The sequence below is a fragment of the Ylistrum balloti genome, unplaced genomic scaffold (genome assembly GCF_031769215.1).
Source record: "Ylistrum balloti isolate Yb309-2 unplaced genomic scaffold, AGI_CSIRO_Ybal_v1 Utg371224, whole genome shotgun sequence".
Classification (NCBI taxonomy): Eukaryota; Metazoa; Mollusca; class Bivalvia; order Pectinida; family Pectinidae; genus Ylistrum; species Ylistrum balloti.
This window is the reverse complement of record NW_026782663.1, coordinates 63,789-82,552: the sequence shown is the minus strand read 5'-3', so window position 1 is coordinate 82,552 and position 18,764 is coordinate 63,789. Positions and strand designations below refer to the sequence as shown.

Sequence of the window (18,764 nt, the reverse complement as noted above, 5' to 3'; positions counted from 1 at the left end):
ATGACGCTTTGGAGTTTTTATTTTGCACAGCCAATTAAAATATTCAGTGATATATTTAAAATGTAATTTATGTAAACAAAAACATTCAACGGAAAAGAGGCCGTTTTTTTTAACAAATAAACCTGATAACTATTTCTTATGGTACGGGTCTGGTCCGGTTGTAGAAGGAGTGTACAAGATTTCACCCCACTTTCATTTGTAAGTGCACATTAACTGATGACGTATTTCACTATTGACTGCAAAAAGACAGCAACATGTGTTTGATTAAATGAAGAATAAACGCAAATAAAATGCCAACTCCTGCTGCAAAACGACTTTACACACAGGCACCAGATCCTGCTTCAGAGGTATGTCATGAATTACTAAACTGCAATGTAGGTGTACACATAACGGCGCTTGTCAGACGAGGCTGGTATATACCTCTGATCTATACTTGAAACATATACATTGTAGCTGTTTACAGCAGAAAGCCGATAAATGATAATTTACAACGTCCTTTGATTCTTTATGATATCTTACTGTTACACTATGACAAGGTTATATTATAGGAAGTAACACCCACCCATCCCCCCCAAAAAAAAACCACAAAAAAAAAAAAAAACAATACGGAAACAAAAAATTAGACAAAATGACAGCATGTATGAAAAAGTGTACTTTTTGCATTCACCTATCAAACATATGAATGTAGGTGTACAGGTATATTTGTAGAATATACAATATGATTTATTATATATACATAAATAATTAAACGAAAAACTTACTTGTGTACACGACTGAATTTCATGCATAAATGTTTCATATTGTGAGACAGAGTAAAACCTAGTCTAACTACCTTTGACTGTCACTATAATCTACAATTTATATATTGTAAAAATAATTAAATCGAGACAAACATAAAATTTAAAAGCTAAATTAAAACAAGTACAATGTAATCAGTGTGTGTAAGAAATCTTGACTCAATGGTTCAATTATGTGTTCACCAAAATTCGTTGACTTGTTTTTATTTGTTAATATGTTGAATTTACAGCCTGTGCAAACAGCAACCATTGTTGTTATTCAACCGGGGTCTTACAACTTAAGAATTGGTAGAGCTGCAGATGGACTTCCTATCACAATTCCGCACTGTATTGCCCGTAAAAAGAAGGACCCCAGTAAACCACTTCAGTCTACACCTTGGATTCTACGTCCAGAATGCCAGGTAATTTAAACAAATGGTATAAGCTACATTGTAATTATGGCCGTTGAATTACCGAAGGGAGTCTGTCCGTTGCTTTTACTGTCACAAATACATACACAAATGTACAACTTAACATTGACATGTACTTGTAAATAATAATGGTCTCTTATCATCCGAACATCTGTTAAGTATTTTATTTAGGAATTTATAACTTCTATTAAGATAATGATGTTTCCCTTAGTGATACACTAACTGTACTTATTACTGTCTGGAGAGTCTCTGTCTCATTGAGTTTACTTCTTCGGCTTAGTTGGTAGATACATACATAAGAGACTAGTTCATAACTTACTTGAGATATGGTTTATTACTTATGAATACATAATTAAGATAGAAAATTGAGATATATTCTTTTCTCCGTTCAATGTCCACAGCATCCAGATAGTAAACACCAGCAAAGACAAGGACTAAAACAAGCTGAGGAGGCCCTGGCTTACAAACCAACTTCTACAGGGGAATACAGACAGCCTACATCACACAAACTGGTTGGTAATAAATAAGTAGATCTATTTAGAAGAAAATATTTGCTTCTAATGTGGAACAACCAGAAAACACACAATGTAGTAGTCATGAACAAGTGTTTTTATTCAGAGGAGAAGATTTGTTTACACAAGAACAGGGAAGCAATATGATATACTATTATAACTCTATTTTTGTTGAATTCATGAAAGTTATTGAAAGCCTTATATATCTGTGTGTACTTGTAAAGTGAAATTGGGTTGTAAGGTGAGATGTTTGTACAGGCTAAACTGAGCTTTGTATTTGGATTTTCTGTTGAAAAACTCTTATATGTGTTTATAAACAAATATTTATGTTTATTTGTTAGAATACTAAACTGAAACTGCTAATACGCATTAGTTTCACTTTTATATTGCTATTTCTAAAAACTATACATGTTTATGAAGACATCAATGTATCTTCCAATGTTGTAAGAAAATACATACATGATAGAATGAGTATTTTATCCATGGTTATGTTTCCTGCCTTGTAGCTATATTCACACAACAGTAATGTACGGGGACAGCTGACTGAAGTAATCTGTCCTCATAAGTGGACTACTATTGACCAGACTTTACCATATATAATAGGAGAAGAGGTGAGTACACAGGAGACAAGTTATCTTTAATTTGTCCTGGTCATAAAAACAGAATTAGGCAAAGAATTGTCCGAATATTACTAGAAATTTATACACCTATATATATATATATATATATTTCCCTTCTATTTGTATTTTAAATATACATTTGCATTAACATGTATCTTGAAATTTATTCTTTCTGAGATCTCTCTTTTTTTCAATTTTTCAAATAACTTTAGATTTGTTTACTTCATTACATAATTACTGCAGCCATTACAGTTTGTATTTCTACACAATAGTAGTAGTATACATTGTATCACATATATACAAAAAATCAGTTGGTAAGTACAGTGAAGTTCATTGAGGTTAATAACTGTAAAAATTTTCCCGAGCAAAATATAACTGCAGTTTATTACAGCCTCAAAATAATCTGGAATAAAGTTACTCATCAGTGATAGAGACACATTCACTGTAAAGGGGTCAATTTTCATATCAAAGGTACAGTTTATTTAAAAAAGAATTTTTTTATCATATTGCAAAATTTTTTAACAACCCTGAACTGAAATAAATCAATAATCAAATGAACTACTTACTTATATGTTTTGATGAATCCTGTTGACTGTCGTAAACTTTTCTTTTCATACATATATATTGAATTTTATTTATCTTAAGTACTTTATGTGGGGAAACATTTGTCCAGGTTATTTTTGCCCTTTTACAAAACTCTTTACTTTCACTTAGGGTTAAAGCCACCCTTAAATACATAAATAGATATTTCTATTGCCTATTGGCAAGAGAGTGAAACAGGTCAAAGTGTGACTGTGGTACAATTTCCCTGTATACAATATTATAACAAAGATGGAAATATGCCACAAAGTAATTACCATCTTGCATCAAGTTTTATAGATTTTCAAATGAGCTCATAAAATATGACAGGTGCACAAATGATGTATTGTTTATTCACTAGAATGTTTGTTTGAATCATGGTTAATATCCTTTCAGGCATTATACTTGAACCCATCAGACAACTATCGCCTTCACTGGCCGATGCGTGGGGGACAATTAAATGTCCACAATGGACCAGGAGGAACACTGACTGCTGTCATGGCCGATATCGAGATGATATGGGGACAGGCCATCCAAACGTTGCTAGACATCCCTCTGAAAGATCTCAAGGTTTTTATACTCCTGTCAAGAATATTCATACAAAGTCACGCAATCTCTTTACAGTTTGCTTTTGGCTTCTTGTCATGTCTGCTCATAAAATGCATATTGTTTGTAGCGACAGAAATGTGTATGTTTATGATTTAAAAAGTTTTAAGATTACAAGAACAGGTTTCATGTATTATGTAAATTAATATTAGAAATGCATTATTTTTTAATTGCTAAATATAAAAGTGTTTTTGTACTACATTACATAATCTATCAACAATGTTTGTTGACAGCTCTATAAAGCTCTCCTCCTGATACCAGATGTGTACAACCATCAACATGTCAAACACATGATGAATGTTTTGCTAGACAATCTCGGCTTTGGCGCAGCAGTTGTACATCAAGTTAGTAATAATTCACAAATGAACTAAACAGATTGAAATGTAGTACCTTGTTCATTCTGTATTAATCCAAAAATGATAGTAGTACACAATGCCCCTGCCTGAAGGAAGGTTGACTTTTTACAGGATGAAAATGTATCATTTAAATATAAGTATATTTTGTGAAAATTGAAAATAAGTTGATGGGCTTATTACCATTCATGGACTTATCAATGGATATGGTGGTATTCAGTATACATGTATATATATAGAGTATATTTCTTTGTAATTTCTGTAGATGAGGATTTTGCAAAGACATACCATAAATGTTCTTTCCTTGGATAGATATGATAATGATAAGATGCTGCTGTTTATTCTCCAGAAGTAAAAGACAATTTACGATGTATCATCAAAAAGGAGATCTGTTTATCTTTATGTAAAGTCCTTTTGAATATGATTGATGTAGATAGATAACAAACTTACACCATTATGATGCGTTTTAACAGGAGTCTGTGTGTGCCACATTTGGTGCTGGGGTAGGCAGCGCCTGTGTAGTAGATGTGGGTGACCAAAAGACCAGTGTATGTTGTGTGGAGGATGGAATATCTCATAAAAACACAAGGTATATAGCTTAGCTCTCTAAAGCCCTGAACATTCTATTTAAGATTCTGTTTGTGGAATTTATTTCTACCAGATATTAATGTGCTTTTACTATTCATAATTATTTTCAAACCTTAAATATTATGTAAAGTCAAGTTATATATTAACTTTATATGTATATCAGATGTAAAATACATATGTATATCATGTATATTATGTTAAAGTTGTGGAAGTTTATTGCAATATCAGAGCATACTGAACCAGATAGCATTTCCTCTTTCATGAGAAACAAAGAAATCTTCTGAGGTGGCCTTTGGGAATCCAGCTGCCGGATCACATTTTCTATATTTCATACCTTCCTCCATGAATATGACACATATTCTGAAATGATTTATCTTACCTTTTTAGAGAAAATTAAAAGAAAAATATAGGAGAAATCAGAGAGAAAAAAAGCTAAAGAGGGCAGTTCTTAAGATTCTTAAGTAACCAGAAATATTAGACACCATCTATGTGCTAACCTCTCAGATAGAGAATACATAGTTGGTGAGGGTGAAAAATTGCACAAGTTGCAAGCCTTTGATGTGCCACTTTGGCCTTTCTGTCCCAAGCTAAAATTTGGTATATATTTTAAGAAACTGACCTTTAAAATTCAGACTAACAAAACTTCAATGGTTTTTTAGGACTATGCAGTATTTGTTAACCTGTCATTGATGTTACACGGAATTGCACCTGATGACACATTTCAAAATAATTGCTTGCTTGGAAATACATTTCCACACATCAGTGGATATAAAAAGCAATTACACAAATTTAACAGGAAATAAAATAGCTTATTTAAGCAGTTATTAATACATGTGAATGAAACTTTTAAGTAAATCAGAAAGTAACTTTGTCAATTTAATGCACATGCAATGAATACAGCAAAAATATTTTGCAGGTGTATTCTGACAGTTGCAAGATGAAGTGATATATCTGGTCATAAACAGTGAAACAGGGTGATAACTTCAGAATGTGTTGGTGTTCTAATTTCTATAAAGTGTAATGCCTTTGTAAATTGTGTGAAATAAAGGCAACTAAGATTGGGATATGAAAATTGGGATATGGCTATCTGACAGTCTTGAATATTTTGAAAACAGCATTTAATAACTGCTATACTTGAACAAAAGATGAAACTCTGTTGTTGTGTTGTAATTCATCTTGTTTTCCCATTTAAAAGGATCCCACTAACTTTTTTTATATTATGTGACAGAATAACAATGGAGTATGGAGGAAGTGACATCACAAGGTGTTTTCATTGGTTACTAGGGAAGTCTGGTTTCAGCCCACGTGAACTTGACCCCAGAAATACAATAGATGGATTACTACTACAGGAGTACAAAGAGTCCTACTGCCATTTAGACCAGGTTAGTGTTACAATCTTAGTGAAGGTATCAGGTGTGTTGTCTGATCCTTACCCAGTGTGGTTTTGCAGAAAGCTAAGGTCACAGCCCTCTCTACTCTGATTTGGTGGTTTCCTTTGTTTTATGTAACAATTTAATGAACTGTGTTTAAAGTGTGAAATTTACTCCAAGAAACATGAAAAGATGGATGTTTAAGACTGAAAATTTGCAATTCTTTAAATCAATCAATTATTTCAGGACAATTTCGGAGTGAAGGACAGGTCAATACTGATTAGAAAACCAGAACAGAATATCATTAAGTATGCCATGAAATTTGGAGATGAGACAATACTGGCCCCGATGAGTCTGTTTTTCCCAGACATGTTGGGTCTACAAGGGTCAAATCTCATCCATGTTCAGAGTCGCTCAGATGGGGACCCACAGGATCCTCATGACGAGTTCTTTCTCCGGCAGACCACTTCCAGGGAGGTAATGGAACTCATCTTCTCTTGATTCATACTTCATTGGAAGGGTTTTTGAAGGTTTCTTAAGTGCACAATTTTCTAAAAACATTTCTTGTATTTATTTAATATTTTGAAATACCTTTCAAAATAAAGAATAGATATACTTTGTAATTTATAAAGAATTTATAAATGTTTCCTTTTTTAGATATAAACAATACTTCTATGAACTAGGGAAGCCACTTAAATGCAATTTGGTATTTTCTTTATCTAAAAGACCCTTTCAAATTCTTAATATTTTAAAAGAAAATGTTTCAACAAATTCAGACATGTTTTTATGTTGATTTGATTTCCATTAAAAAAATTACCTATGCATCAGAATTTGTTCAGTTTTGAAAACTCATACATGCATTTGATTTATTCTTTAATTAGAAACTCTCAATATGGCAAATGCCTGGGTTCATTTCTCATAAAAAAGTGGTTTTTATTAAAAAATATTTCAGGCAAAGCTTGCGAAGAAGAAAGACAATACAGAGATGAGTAGAGACAACTCTGAGGCCAACCTAGGACAACTGGATGATGCACAGGTCCAACAACAGATGGATGAGGACTCCAATGATGCTCCAGACAATCTCCAAGTAACTGGTGACATCAACAAGGGAACACGACGACTCGACATTGAGGAGGAACAGGAGATGGAGTCTGAGCCAGTATTACAACTAATGGGAGTAGACCAGGCCATCCTACAAAGCATTGACAGATGTGGTGAGAAGTTTAGAACTTGTTGTTGGCAATTTTATGCTCCTGCTATGTTATGGATGGGGGAGGTTTATAGTATTACCTATGTCCTTCCTTTTTCAGCACTGTTAAAATAAAATTTTCAATTTATCTACTCTGAAAAATAGTAATGAAGTATTACAAAGAAGTTTATTGTTCAAGAGAACTGTTACAGACTACTGTTAAGTTTTTAATTTTTTGTGGTCTTTATTTTCATTCATTTCTTAGGTACTTTCAGTCAATGAATGTATATGCCCAAGAACTGTTAAGATTAGCACAAGTAATAGTGGGCTTCATTTAATAAATCTACAACATCAAGTGCCCATGAAATCACTACTTTTTGAAAAAACCATGAAAGTTGAGCCTCACAAAATATAAAATTTTACAGTATGCCTGTTGTTTTATATATTTTCTTTAAGATAAAATGGAAAAATTGAATTACAATGAGAAAACCACATACAAAAAGCAGGAAGTAAAGTGAACTAAAGAGGATGTTTATTGGTCAATTTATTCATTCTTTGTTTAATTATTACATGTATTTAATATGACTTGGAAAATTAAAAGCTGTTTGTATGTTTATCATTTATTTCTCAGGGAGTGATGAGGTGAAGAAAAAGATGTACAGTTGTATCATTGTAGTAGGAGGGGGGATGATGTTTGAGGAAGCCCAGCAATGGTTACAGTACAGAGTCTGGGTGGGCATGCCTCCTCAGTACAGACTCATGTTAGAGACAATGGATGTCCTCACACGACAGAAGGTGATTATATCATACCCTTCTGTCATCATACAATACATACATGTATACTTAAAACTTCAGTTATTTTTCTTTAGTTGTTATAGAATGAAGTCCTGAATGATTATTCATATCCTGCATATGGGATCGCCTCAATTTAACCTATAAGTAACATGTTTTTCATGCCAACTTGTAATAAGACTCCACCCTTCATTCAAGTGACCAGTTTATTTATTTCACAAACGTGTTTCTTTAACACTTTCTTACAACAAAAATGAATACTTCATACAATAAAATTGGAGGCCTTCTATGATACACTGTAGTACTGTACTTGTACCACATTGTTTCTCCATATTTTCCTGCACTGTAGGACATGGACCCAACCATCACCTGTTGGAAAGGAGCATCTGTATTAGCCTGTCTGGACACAACGCAGGAACTCTGGATCAAACAGCACGAGTGGCGTCAGTTCAGTGTTCGCATGCTACGGGAAAGAGCTCCCTTTATGTGGTGATAATCACACAGATTCCATTTTGAAGACAGATAAAAGAAAGCATCTGTTTGCCAGATAAAATCCAGAATGTCACCATTATACATCTGTATGCACTGAATCGAAAAAAAGTTGACAGAATCTTGAGTGTACACCACAATGATCGAAGTGAAAGGTCAATGAATGTTTGGGATATAATTATTTGTTTGTTCTGAAAGAATTGAATTCATGTCGTGGATTCTTGCTCGTTACTGCTGTACTGCTGAGACTAAAACAAATCTCACAGGTCAAGGTCACTTAGGGTTTGATCATGGCTAAAATGTATAATTGGATTCAAGTGCTGGTGAAACCTCAGAAGTCAAGGTCACATGGGTTTGACTTATAAGCTTATTTAGTCTACATAGTTAAAATAGATTAAAGCAGGGCAGATTGTATTAGATCATTCAAGCTTACATGGTCTTTAGAGAGACTAGTCTTTTAAACTTCAATATTCATCTGAATACCAAGTCATATGCAATCCTAGCTAAGAAGCATTTTTAACACCTTTTACAGAAAAAGGAGTTATGGAATGTTGATGAATGTAAAAAAAAATTGACATGCATTATTACAAATGTAAAGAGCTCACAGCAATATAATATTTTAAATTGATATCTCTTCAGGAGTTTGACTTCCTCAGAAGGGCTGAAGATAATTATTACTTTCTGTATGCACATTTACTTGGCACAACATGAAGACAGATTTTTGTTATAAGTTTGAATGATACAGTAATGTGTAAGAGTGCAAACGTATGTGGTTTTAGTGATACATAAAATAAGTGTAAATGTGTGACACAGGAATTAAGTGTAAATGTGTGACACAGGAATTAAGTGAGGATGTGTGATACAGGAACCAAATGTAGATGTGCTGTGGTTTAAAATATTTTGAGAGGAAGAATGACAGATCTGGATGAAGATGTTATGTTATGTATGAATTGAAAAAGAAATGTCCAAATAAATTAAATATACTGATGGAAAAAAAGTTATTGTTTTTTTTTTAAATAATGGACTGTTAGGAAGCAGGAAAAAATTGTGAGGCCTGGTGGGTTTTCCTTTTAGTCTAATGATAGGGCTTAGATTTACGGTTTTCATTGTATGTAATCCTGGGAAGAGACTCTACATGTAATGAATTGGTATTATCATTTCAACTGTAACTTTTTTGTTCTGAGCATCTGCTCAGATAATTTTTACCAATACTCTAGGTCAGCTGTATCGTCTTGAGAGGTAGTTGTTTTTTCCTTGTGAAATACTAGTATACAATTTAATTTAACAATGTTTGTAAGAGTCGTGGCTCTTTATGTTGTCAAAGGAATTATCTCTCTCATATTTCTGCAACTTTTTTGTAACATTGTAGGGTTTAATGTCATGATAAATTGTTTGCCTTTCACAGAACAATGGAGTCTAATTATTGATAGGTTATTGCCCTTGTTTTTTTTTCAACTCTGGCATCTATAATGGTAATTTCTTCTTAAGTTATGTAAGTTAAACAAATGTCCAAGACAGAAAGGAGCCATGATTAGCCTTTATTTATTTTTTTGAAAACAATAATGATTTCATTTCATTCATTCTGGCCCACGCAATCTCCCAAAATCTTTCATACATACATATGCTTACATATTTATCCTTGTACTCACTATCACACATATACACACTCTTTTTGAAAAGTATCACTAGACTTTAAGACGGTGTATACAATAGATGACAAATTCTTCTCATACTGAAGATTAATAGACACAGTATGTGTTGAAAGAATACTTTCCACATAAATAATATATACGGTAACTGTTTTCACAGTCAACTTCAGTATGTCAGTTTCAAATAAGTTATCAACCAGTATTAACAATTTGTTCAGTCAACTTCAGTATGTCAATTTCAAACCAGTTTTGACACTGTTTTTAACAGTCAACTTCAATATGTCAATTTCAACAAGTTACCAATCAGTTTTATACACAATTAGAATAACTTTTACATCTACAATGTTTTAATCCTTCGTATCTTGAAAGCACCGAATTATTTTCATCAAAAGTAGAAACACATTCAATTTTTTTCTCGATATATTTCTTTGCTATCAATCTCTCTGCTATTATCTTGCATTACAATACTATCATTAGCAAAACAACTTATAGTAACAAAAGTTCTGCACACACCAGGTCCAGATCACTTTTTTCCTTTTTTTCCTTTGCCTTTAGCCTTCGACTTAACCCTTCCAGATTTCTTTAGATATGTCTTGTGTCTCTTTATAGCTCTTTGGTTCATCCAACTTGGGTAATGTCCATCTTCATCTTTTAGAGTGACCGGGTGAAAGGTTTTCCCACTATGTTCCATGGTTTCTTCTACAAGCACAATTTGTTGTACATATGAAACTTTTGTGTACCAATTACATTCAAGTATAATTTTTAGTTGAATCTTTATCAAGTAATGGAAATTAATCTTGACCGTCTTCAAAACATGTAATTGCTTATTTTCTGAACACATCACCATAATTACCGAGTATTTAGAAAAGAAAATTCAAAGATATCAAAAAGCAATTACGGCTAAGAAATTTTACCTGCTTTCTTTTCCATTTCTGCCTTCAGTTCTGCTTCTGTTTTTACTGAAATAAAAAGATGATATTATGTAAGTTGTCATACTGCCAACAAGCCAGAAATCTTCATGATCACAAGTGAATCAAAACAGTGATCACACTAGTGGTTGTAGTATTTGGTATTTCTTTCATTTGAATTACTTATGTTTCAAAAGTTACAAAAAACATTATATGTTCTTTAATGAGAGTCTTTGTAATTTTTGGAAGATAATTATTAAGGATGAAGAAATAACAAAATATAACAACCCTGGGTTTATGTGACCTGTTTCTACCACAATTCCAAAGTTAAATTTAACATGTTCTGCACCCACATGAATTTTTATTTACATCGTAAGTTGGGGTGCATTGATATGACCTGGAATGAAATTCTACTAATTAATATGCAAAACTGATCATTTTAATAATATGAGGAGATATCAAAACTCATTACAAATTATAACTATCAAAAAAGTGTTTTATTATCTTCAAAGCAAAAAATAAAAATAAAATAGAAATCCAAATATTAATCAAATTATTACAAAAGCGACCATGAACTACTTTTTGCACATGCCTGAATTGGATACCCTTTTGGTCAAAATTCATCCTGTCAGCCAATGAAAACATGTTTAAAAAATGGTTAGAATGATTAATTGATGCCTTGAGCGTTGAATAACACCCATTAATTGTATTCGATCATTCACATTACCTTCATTATCCATATGCAGATAGACATGTAAATTTCATTTACAAATTTAGACTATATATATATTTGTATATCATATTTTGGCCAGCAGGAAGTTAGCCTTATCAATACATGTATTAGTATCACTTTTCAGTAAAATTATAAACCATTGTAATACAATGTCATTGTCCTGCAGTATTATAGGAGGTTCTAAATGTATTTCTGATAATTTACATTTGATAACCAAACATTGTTCAACCATATCAAATTTGTTACAAAATTGTTTACCTTTGTAGATTTCCTTTATTTCCTGATCTTGTCCACCTTTTGTTGCGATAATTGTCTTCAATCTTTCAAGCTCTTTCTTTCCATATTTTTCCCTTTTCACATTTCTCATCCTCTTACGGAACTTACAGCGAAGCCCTTTGGCCATTGTGAAGAACTTCAATTGGCAAGTCTGAAAAATTATGTTTACCGTAAGTCTAAAGACAAGACATAATTGACGAGTAAAAATACAGAATAAACTTAATAATAATTGGTTCTCCTATATGGCTGTACCCAAAGATTCAAGAACCATGCATCCTCCATGGAAGTGTGAGAATACTGATTAAATTATATTTTATAAGGACTGCTGTCAAGTAAACGCACAACTTATAATAATTCTCCAAATTTTACCTACATGTGGATTTAGATCATACCCGTTTTATATGACCAAATATTTGTTGTTGATTTTTTATCAGTTCTTATACTCATAAATTCTTAGTACTATCAAACAATTAAATATTGCAGCTACATAGGTACCCATATAATTTTTATTTGACCCACTAATTTATATGTAGTAGTATTGAGCTCTTCTATCAATACAGCTTATATTATATACATTTTATTCAATGCAAACTTCATTAGCAACGGCACCGAATTATGCATTTGGAATAGGAAGGAGTTATGAAATACCCTGCCACCGTTGGAGTTCAAACTGGTGACCATTCAGTCTCTAACCAGACACTTTGCTCAACCCAAAACAAGTTCAACGAGTGACATTTTCAAACGTCAGATGTAAAAGAATCCCAAGAAGGAATCTCGTAAGGGATATATTTCGTTGATCAAGTACGTATACGTGTGATTGAATGTATAGGGCTATAGTATGTATCGACCTGAATAAAATACATAGTATAAACAACAATTTCCCCACGTGTTCAAGTAAATGTCCACAAATCCACTACTAAAAATATTAAAAAAGAATAAAAGTGTTAACATTAATTTATCGTCAGTTAATTCATTAAACAACAAAACCAGTTTACCTTGTGAATTAGTGCCCGCTTCTAGATCTGTCAGGTTTTCACAGCCGCGGACCACGTGTTTATATCTAAGTTAGACAAACGCTTGTAAATAGCATAAGCGAGGTGTACAACAAACGCTATATAGACTTTGATTGCCTCCGTATCCTGCATCTCCACATTGAGCTTTTGACCGAAAAGGTGAAATCAGTTGGTGAGGTAAGACGAATGGGCTAGTTTATCTTTTTTTCGATTCATTTTAAATAAATTTGCAATCAGACAATATTGATAATTCAGAAAACTGAACCACCAAGAACTGCCAGATAGTAATGATTGTTATGCTAATAAACGATCACGACAACATGCAGATGAACAAATGCATGCATCTAAAATTATGAAAAGCCTATGTACATATGCAAATTACAACTTTTTTGAACTGATATACAGTATCGCTTGCATAAGGAACACGTTGCATATTATTAAATACTTGAACATGAGATACACGTGTTCTTATCCCAAGACCGAGAACTTTTGTCTCTAGAAGTAGAATAATAATTGCATTTCAATATTCACATGTTAGAATGAGTATACTAGTCAATTAAATTGTAAACATCAGTAACAGCATAACAAGTAAGATTCTGTCATGATTTATTTAATAGAATGACTGCCATCAACAGTTGTTTGCGGACCTACTCTATGATGAAAACTATCCGCAGTATAAAGAAAATGCATGTTATGTACACCTTTACCAGGTGTGTTTCCACTGAAAGGAAGCAACCATACTACAATCTCGACGTACTGCATGCACCTGTCTTTGCGGATAGAAAAGAATTAATTCATCATATCCAAAAAAGTGTGCTTTATGATGATGGTATGTACTAGAACAGACATATTTATATTAATTCTATGTAGAAAGCAGTTATCAGTAATTAAACAGTTGTCCTGTTGTATCATTAAGACATTACTACTTCCTTGAATAGGCAAACAATGTAAAATTACATTCCCATTCCCATTCTGTGAATCAGCAATCCTGGTGCATTTCTGATTGATATAGAATAATTTTATCAATGTTTTCATCCTCGATGCTATTCAGTTCTGTATTATTTCATACAATCAATATAATATTTGAAATATATTTTATACACATCAATTGGTTAACAAAATTATTTTTGATAAATTTTATTTTCAGAAAACATATTGGCATTGAATAAACCTAATGGAGTTCCTATGAAAGGTAAAGTTACCTTTTCAATAGAAGATGAATTTGGATATCCGGCCTCCAAATCACGAAATGTCTGCAGTTGATTTGTGATATCAATAAAATGACATCGTTCCTAAATTTTACTTCACTGACATATGTTGTTATTGTATTTACATGTATCGACCCACAAATGGTTGACTGTCCAGCTGATTTCCCTATTCAAAGAGCTTCCTGCCCTAATTTATTATGCATATTTTAAGCTACAAATACAAAATGTTTTATATGTTATTTTAGGAGTTGAACACAAATATAAAAGTTTTTACATTAGAAAAGAAATCCGAAAGATGATAATATCAAATAAGTAGGTAGCTATTCATGAAAATGTTTGAATGAAATCAGAGTGATGTTTTTACAAATTGATTAATATTCCAGCTGTTCATGATGAAGGTGTGCCCTCAATGTTTGATATTTTGGAAGATTTGAGGGAATGTTATGATGCTCCGGAACTTGAATATATGCTAGGATTGTCAAGGTAACATTTATACAGAGTAGTTATGTAGCAATATCACCTAATGTATTAATACACTTCTGCAAAATAAGTGTATGAAGTTTTGTGTATGAAAATGAAATGCAAACCACTTTTATACGAAGATAAGCCCAGGGTGCCAAATAATATACAATTTTTAAAAAGTCGAGGGGTGGGTTTATTACAAGGCAAAGAAATAACATTAGTTTGTAATTCTACTTAGCACCAATAAATATTGATTGTTAACAGGCATTGGCTTATTGACAGATCAAAATGGAATTTCATTGGTTGAAAATATCTAAATGATGACCAGATGTTCAATGAGAGTAATCCTTGTTGTCCTTTCAACTTGCTTGTGGAGTTACTTTTACTCCAGACATCTACAGACTAACCCTGACTGGTCATCAGATCTTTTATAGATATATTTCTGAATAGTATGGAGGAACATAAACAAGATTTCTGTTCTTTCACATAAGGGAAATAAGTGATGAAGAACATTTTTCTTTAAGAAACCAGAGTGGAATAATACTATTGGTCAAGCATGCCCTGGCAAAAGTGAAGTTAAAGAAGTCACTACAAGGTCAAAGGTCACATGGAGAAATTAATCATGAATTCATGTAAGTATTTGATATGTTGTCTCTTACATTTACTCCTTAAAAAACTGTCATTTGTTAATACCTTGAAAAATAGAAGTTATGATATATCTATCATTGGAAGACTTTAAGTTTAATTGATTTTTTAAACATCCTCTGAATCCAAAATAAGAGTTATTCACAAATAAATCATGTGAAATTTCATATTTTTTTGCTCAATAGATGTGTTTGTTTGGGTGAACCAAAATTTAAGCCTGAGGTTGAGAAAATTCGCTACCTGCGGAAAGAAATAAATGGGCGCCAACAGGTATTGCTACAAAAAGTTATTTACAGGGGATGACTTCTCATGGTTTTAATTTTTATCATCACCTGAAATCAATTAGTATACGTATGTCCAAAGGTGCTGGAAAAGTCTACCTGTCCTAAATAGTATTAAACACAATATACTGTATATATATATTGTAGTATCTTAAATAAATAGAGAAGTAATTATGATGTCAAAGTGTAATAAAACAAAGATTTTTCCAACTACTGATATTCTATTACTGGCATAGTTTCCCATTGAATTTCTGTTAAATATTCCTGATTATAGTAATATACCAGTCACAGATAAGAGTTGGTGTTCCTAAAGCAACAGTTAATTCTAAAATGCATCAGCTTCAACATTATCTGAAGTTATTTGTATTTGCATTTGGAGCCATGTTTAAAACATAACCAGTATTTCAAGAAAAAAAAACCCAGTAATTTGTTGTTTGTTAGTTATTTGTTTGTATGCTAAAATGATAGTTTATTAATAGTAACAGTGTACATTTATGTAGGCTGTCCTGGTGCCACACTTCCACAAGTCCATGAAGAAAGCACCACTATCAAGTTTCAACATTCAATCAGAGGTGTTAGCCACGAGTCCATTGGAATCATCTCCAAAGGTTTCTCTTGTTGGGATTACTTGTGACAGCGGTAAGGACCAAGTCCACATATATGGAACTATTGTCATAGTACCATGATTTGAATTATTATAAATACGTTTTGTAGTTATAATATTTTGAATGAGTTTGAGGCATGACATAGTCTTGTGGGTTTTTTTTAAGCCCACCATCTGATGATGGACTTCTCAAATCACCTAATGTCCTGTCATCTATCCATATACTATTCTTGTTATCACTACTTCTTTAGAAGTACTGGATGTATCTTTCTCAAATGTTACCTTTAAAGTCCTATTGGTCCCTGGTTTTGTCCTTTTAACTTTGAAACTGATCATAAAGTCAAAATAGCTTAGTGACAAGCAGCCATCTTGGATTTTGACGAAAAAGTTTGTTATCACTCTTTATTGAAAAGTACTGGATGGATCTTTCTCAGATTTCATATTCAAGTTTCCCTGTCTCCCTACTCATGCCTGTTTGATTAGAGCTAATCAGAAAAATAAAATGAATGACAGGAGACCATCTGATCATAGTTCAGTGGTCATCAGTCAAGGTTAAAGGTCAGAAGTGGATGTGAGGTGTAATAGTTGACCCATGATAATCTGGACGATGTTTGTCTCGAAAACTCATTATTTATATGGGAATGTTGGGGAAAGGAGTTCTTCAACATTAATTGTACACACTATTCTAGAAAATCAAATTCCAGTCATCGAAAGATTTTTTGGGAATGGAATAGACTTTTCATGGTAACATTCCCACAACAGTCTAGACATTTTTGTTACCACTTTACAAAATTTTTGGTGTTCGATCACTAGTGCCAAAGGTATACACTATACTGCTAGACACATTTGTAGTCATAGCGCCTGTTGCAAGATGATGGCCCCAGATGTTCTCTTGTGGAGCTTGTGTCAAGTTTGTATCAGAGTTAATGGTACTATAAAAAAAGGCAAAGTGAATTTATTGTTAAAGAAATGTCAAAGTCGTGGTTTAGTCTTGTTTTAAAATATTTGATAATTAAATACACTGTATGCAGTGGACACATTAATTAGGAAACAATGTTCAATAGTTTTGAGTAAAACATCAGTTAATACTGAGCAGATATTTGATTAATCGTCATGATTTTGGACTTCAAGAGAATAAAGCGGGGGACAATTTTTCATTTTGAAATTTTAATTCATATGCAATTATTAATGAAAATGAAACTTACTAAACATTGAAAGACATTTATAATACATAAATTCACAGCAAACATGATATAGATATCCTGGAAACAACAGTATCATACTGACAGCTTTATCATTAATGATCAAGGGAGATAAATCATATATATTGGCTGGTTGACTAAACTGGGCACTCTGGAAAATTCATAATTCAGATGATTTCGGAGAGAAAGAAAGTGTCCGGATTATAAAATGTCCTCTGTATACATGATGTATCTATGTGAATTGTTGCTTATTTTGTTTATATTTCTTTACAGGTAAAAAGGAGTGTTTGGAAATGTATATGGCTGACCATTTGAGTCCGATCCTTGGAGATCATGTGTATTCTCATCGTGTTGTAGAAGTTGCAGGCGAGCAAGTCAAACAAGACTCAGCTGCAGCTATCAGAAGTCCACAGGTATTTAGTTCTCTTTTTTATGCCAATCGAAAAGTTTGACAATTTGACATATTATGGTATGATATAATATCATTTGTAAGCTTGTTTGTCCAGGACTACATTCTGATTTTGCTGTTTTTGGAAGTCTTAATAACCTCATCCCCAAAAACCACCCCTTTTTGGAAAGTGTGTAGAAGCCTTATACAGGCCATACTGTGTGGTGAAAGTCTGTAGAATACCCATATAGACCATACTGTGTGTGAAAAACCACACTTATAGAAATGTTTGTTGTTAGACTATAGAGAGGTTTGTTGTTTAGCTAAAGAAGACTTATAGAGATTGTTTTTGCTACACTATAAAAGGCCTATAGATAGGCTAATTGCTTGGCAATAGAATGTCTATAGAGATTTTTATTTGGCTTAGGATGGCTGATAGCAATGTTTGTTGTTTGTTAGAAGGCTTGAAGAGATGTTTGTTGCTTGGCAATAGAAAGCCTAAAGAGGTTTTTTTCATTTAACAACCGAAAAATTTTAGAAATTTTGTTGCTTGGCAACAAACAGCTTATAGAAATTTAAGCAATAAAAAGCTTATAATTATAGAGTTGTTTGTTGTTAGGCAAAAGAAGGCTTATATAGAGATGTTTGTTGCCAGTTAATACAATGCTTGTAAAGGCTTCCATATAAGGCAGAACTGTAATAATGCATGTAATTACATTAAAATTGCTTTTTGCAGATTATTCCATCTGAGGTCAAGCGGACTCTTAAGATAGGAAAACATACACACTTTGTTCCCTTACATCTCCATAAAAGTGGCTTGATCTTGCACAGATTTCCTCATAAAAAGTCAGAACCCTTCATGATCGAGTCACAGCTTCCAGGATTTTTTGTGGATACCATGGAGAAATTACAACTTCTACCTAATGATGAAAATATTGATGCATACGAAGAGGATGAAATCACAGACATAGACTGAAAAAAAGAATTCTAAATAAAGGAACAGATCCGGAGTTACATTTAGATCTGAAATTTATTCATAAACAAGTTTTTTTTTAAATGTGATAATATTCTGAATATAATGACATTATAT

At 32.6% G+C, this 18,764-nt stretch overlaps 3 protein-coding genes across 3 annotated transcripts; 2 read left to right on the top strand and 1 right to left on the bottom strand.

Annotated features, from left to right (window-relative positions):
* The first annotated feature begins 259 nt into the window (after window positions 1–259).
* LOC132561519 (actin-related protein 8-like) lies at window positions 260–9,288 on the top strand. Its single transcript, XM_060226220.1, has 12 exons — window positions 260–347; window positions 1,028–1,198; window positions 1,609–1,719; window positions 2,226–2,330; window positions 3,315–3,488; window positions 3,758–3,868; window positions 4,351–4,466; window positions 5,694–5,847; window positions 6,082–6,312; window positions 6,788–7,049; window positions 7,656–7,819; window positions 8,166–9,288. The coding sequence occupies exons 1-12, from the start codon at window positions 291–293 to the stop codon at window positions 8,307–8,309; spliced, it is 1,800 nt and encodes a 599-aa protein (XP_060082203.1). The 5' UTR covers window positions 260–290; the 3' UTR covers window positions 8,310–9,288.
* A 557-nt stretch (window positions 9,289–9,845) lies between these two features.
* Window positions 9,846–12,910, bottom strand: LOC132561534 (18 kDa learning-associated protein of slug-like). The gene is made up of 4 exons (XM_060226234.1): window positions 12,867–12,910; window positions 11,854–12,022; window positions 10,869–10,913; window positions 9,846–10,653 (listed from the first exon to the last, which is right to left on the bottom strand). The coding sequence occupies exons 2-4, from the start codon at window positions 11,996–11,998 to the stop codon at window positions 10,478–10,480; spliced, it is 366 nt and encodes a 121-aa protein (XP_060082217.1). The 5' UTR covers window positions 11,999–12,022; window positions 12,867–12,910; the 3' UTR covers window positions 9,846–10,477.
* Window positions 12,911–13,011: 101 nt separating this feature from the next.
* LOC132561520 (pseudouridylate synthase RPUSD4, mitochondrial-like) lies at window positions 13,012–18,750 on the top strand. Its single transcript, XM_060226221.1, has 9 exons — window positions 13,012–13,061; window positions 13,502–13,713; window positions 14,032–14,076; window positions 14,476–14,575; window positions 15,079–15,186; window positions 15,385–15,469; window positions 15,981–16,119; window positions 17,560–17,699; window positions 18,411–18,750. Exons 2-9 carry the CDS (start codon window positions 13,503–13,505, stop codon window positions 18,648–18,650), a joined length of 1,068 nt encoding a protein of 355 aa, XP_060082204.1. The 5' UTR covers window positions 13,012–13,061; window position 13,502; the 3' UTR covers window positions 18,651–18,750.
* Window positions 18,751–18,764: the final 14 nt, after the last annotated feature.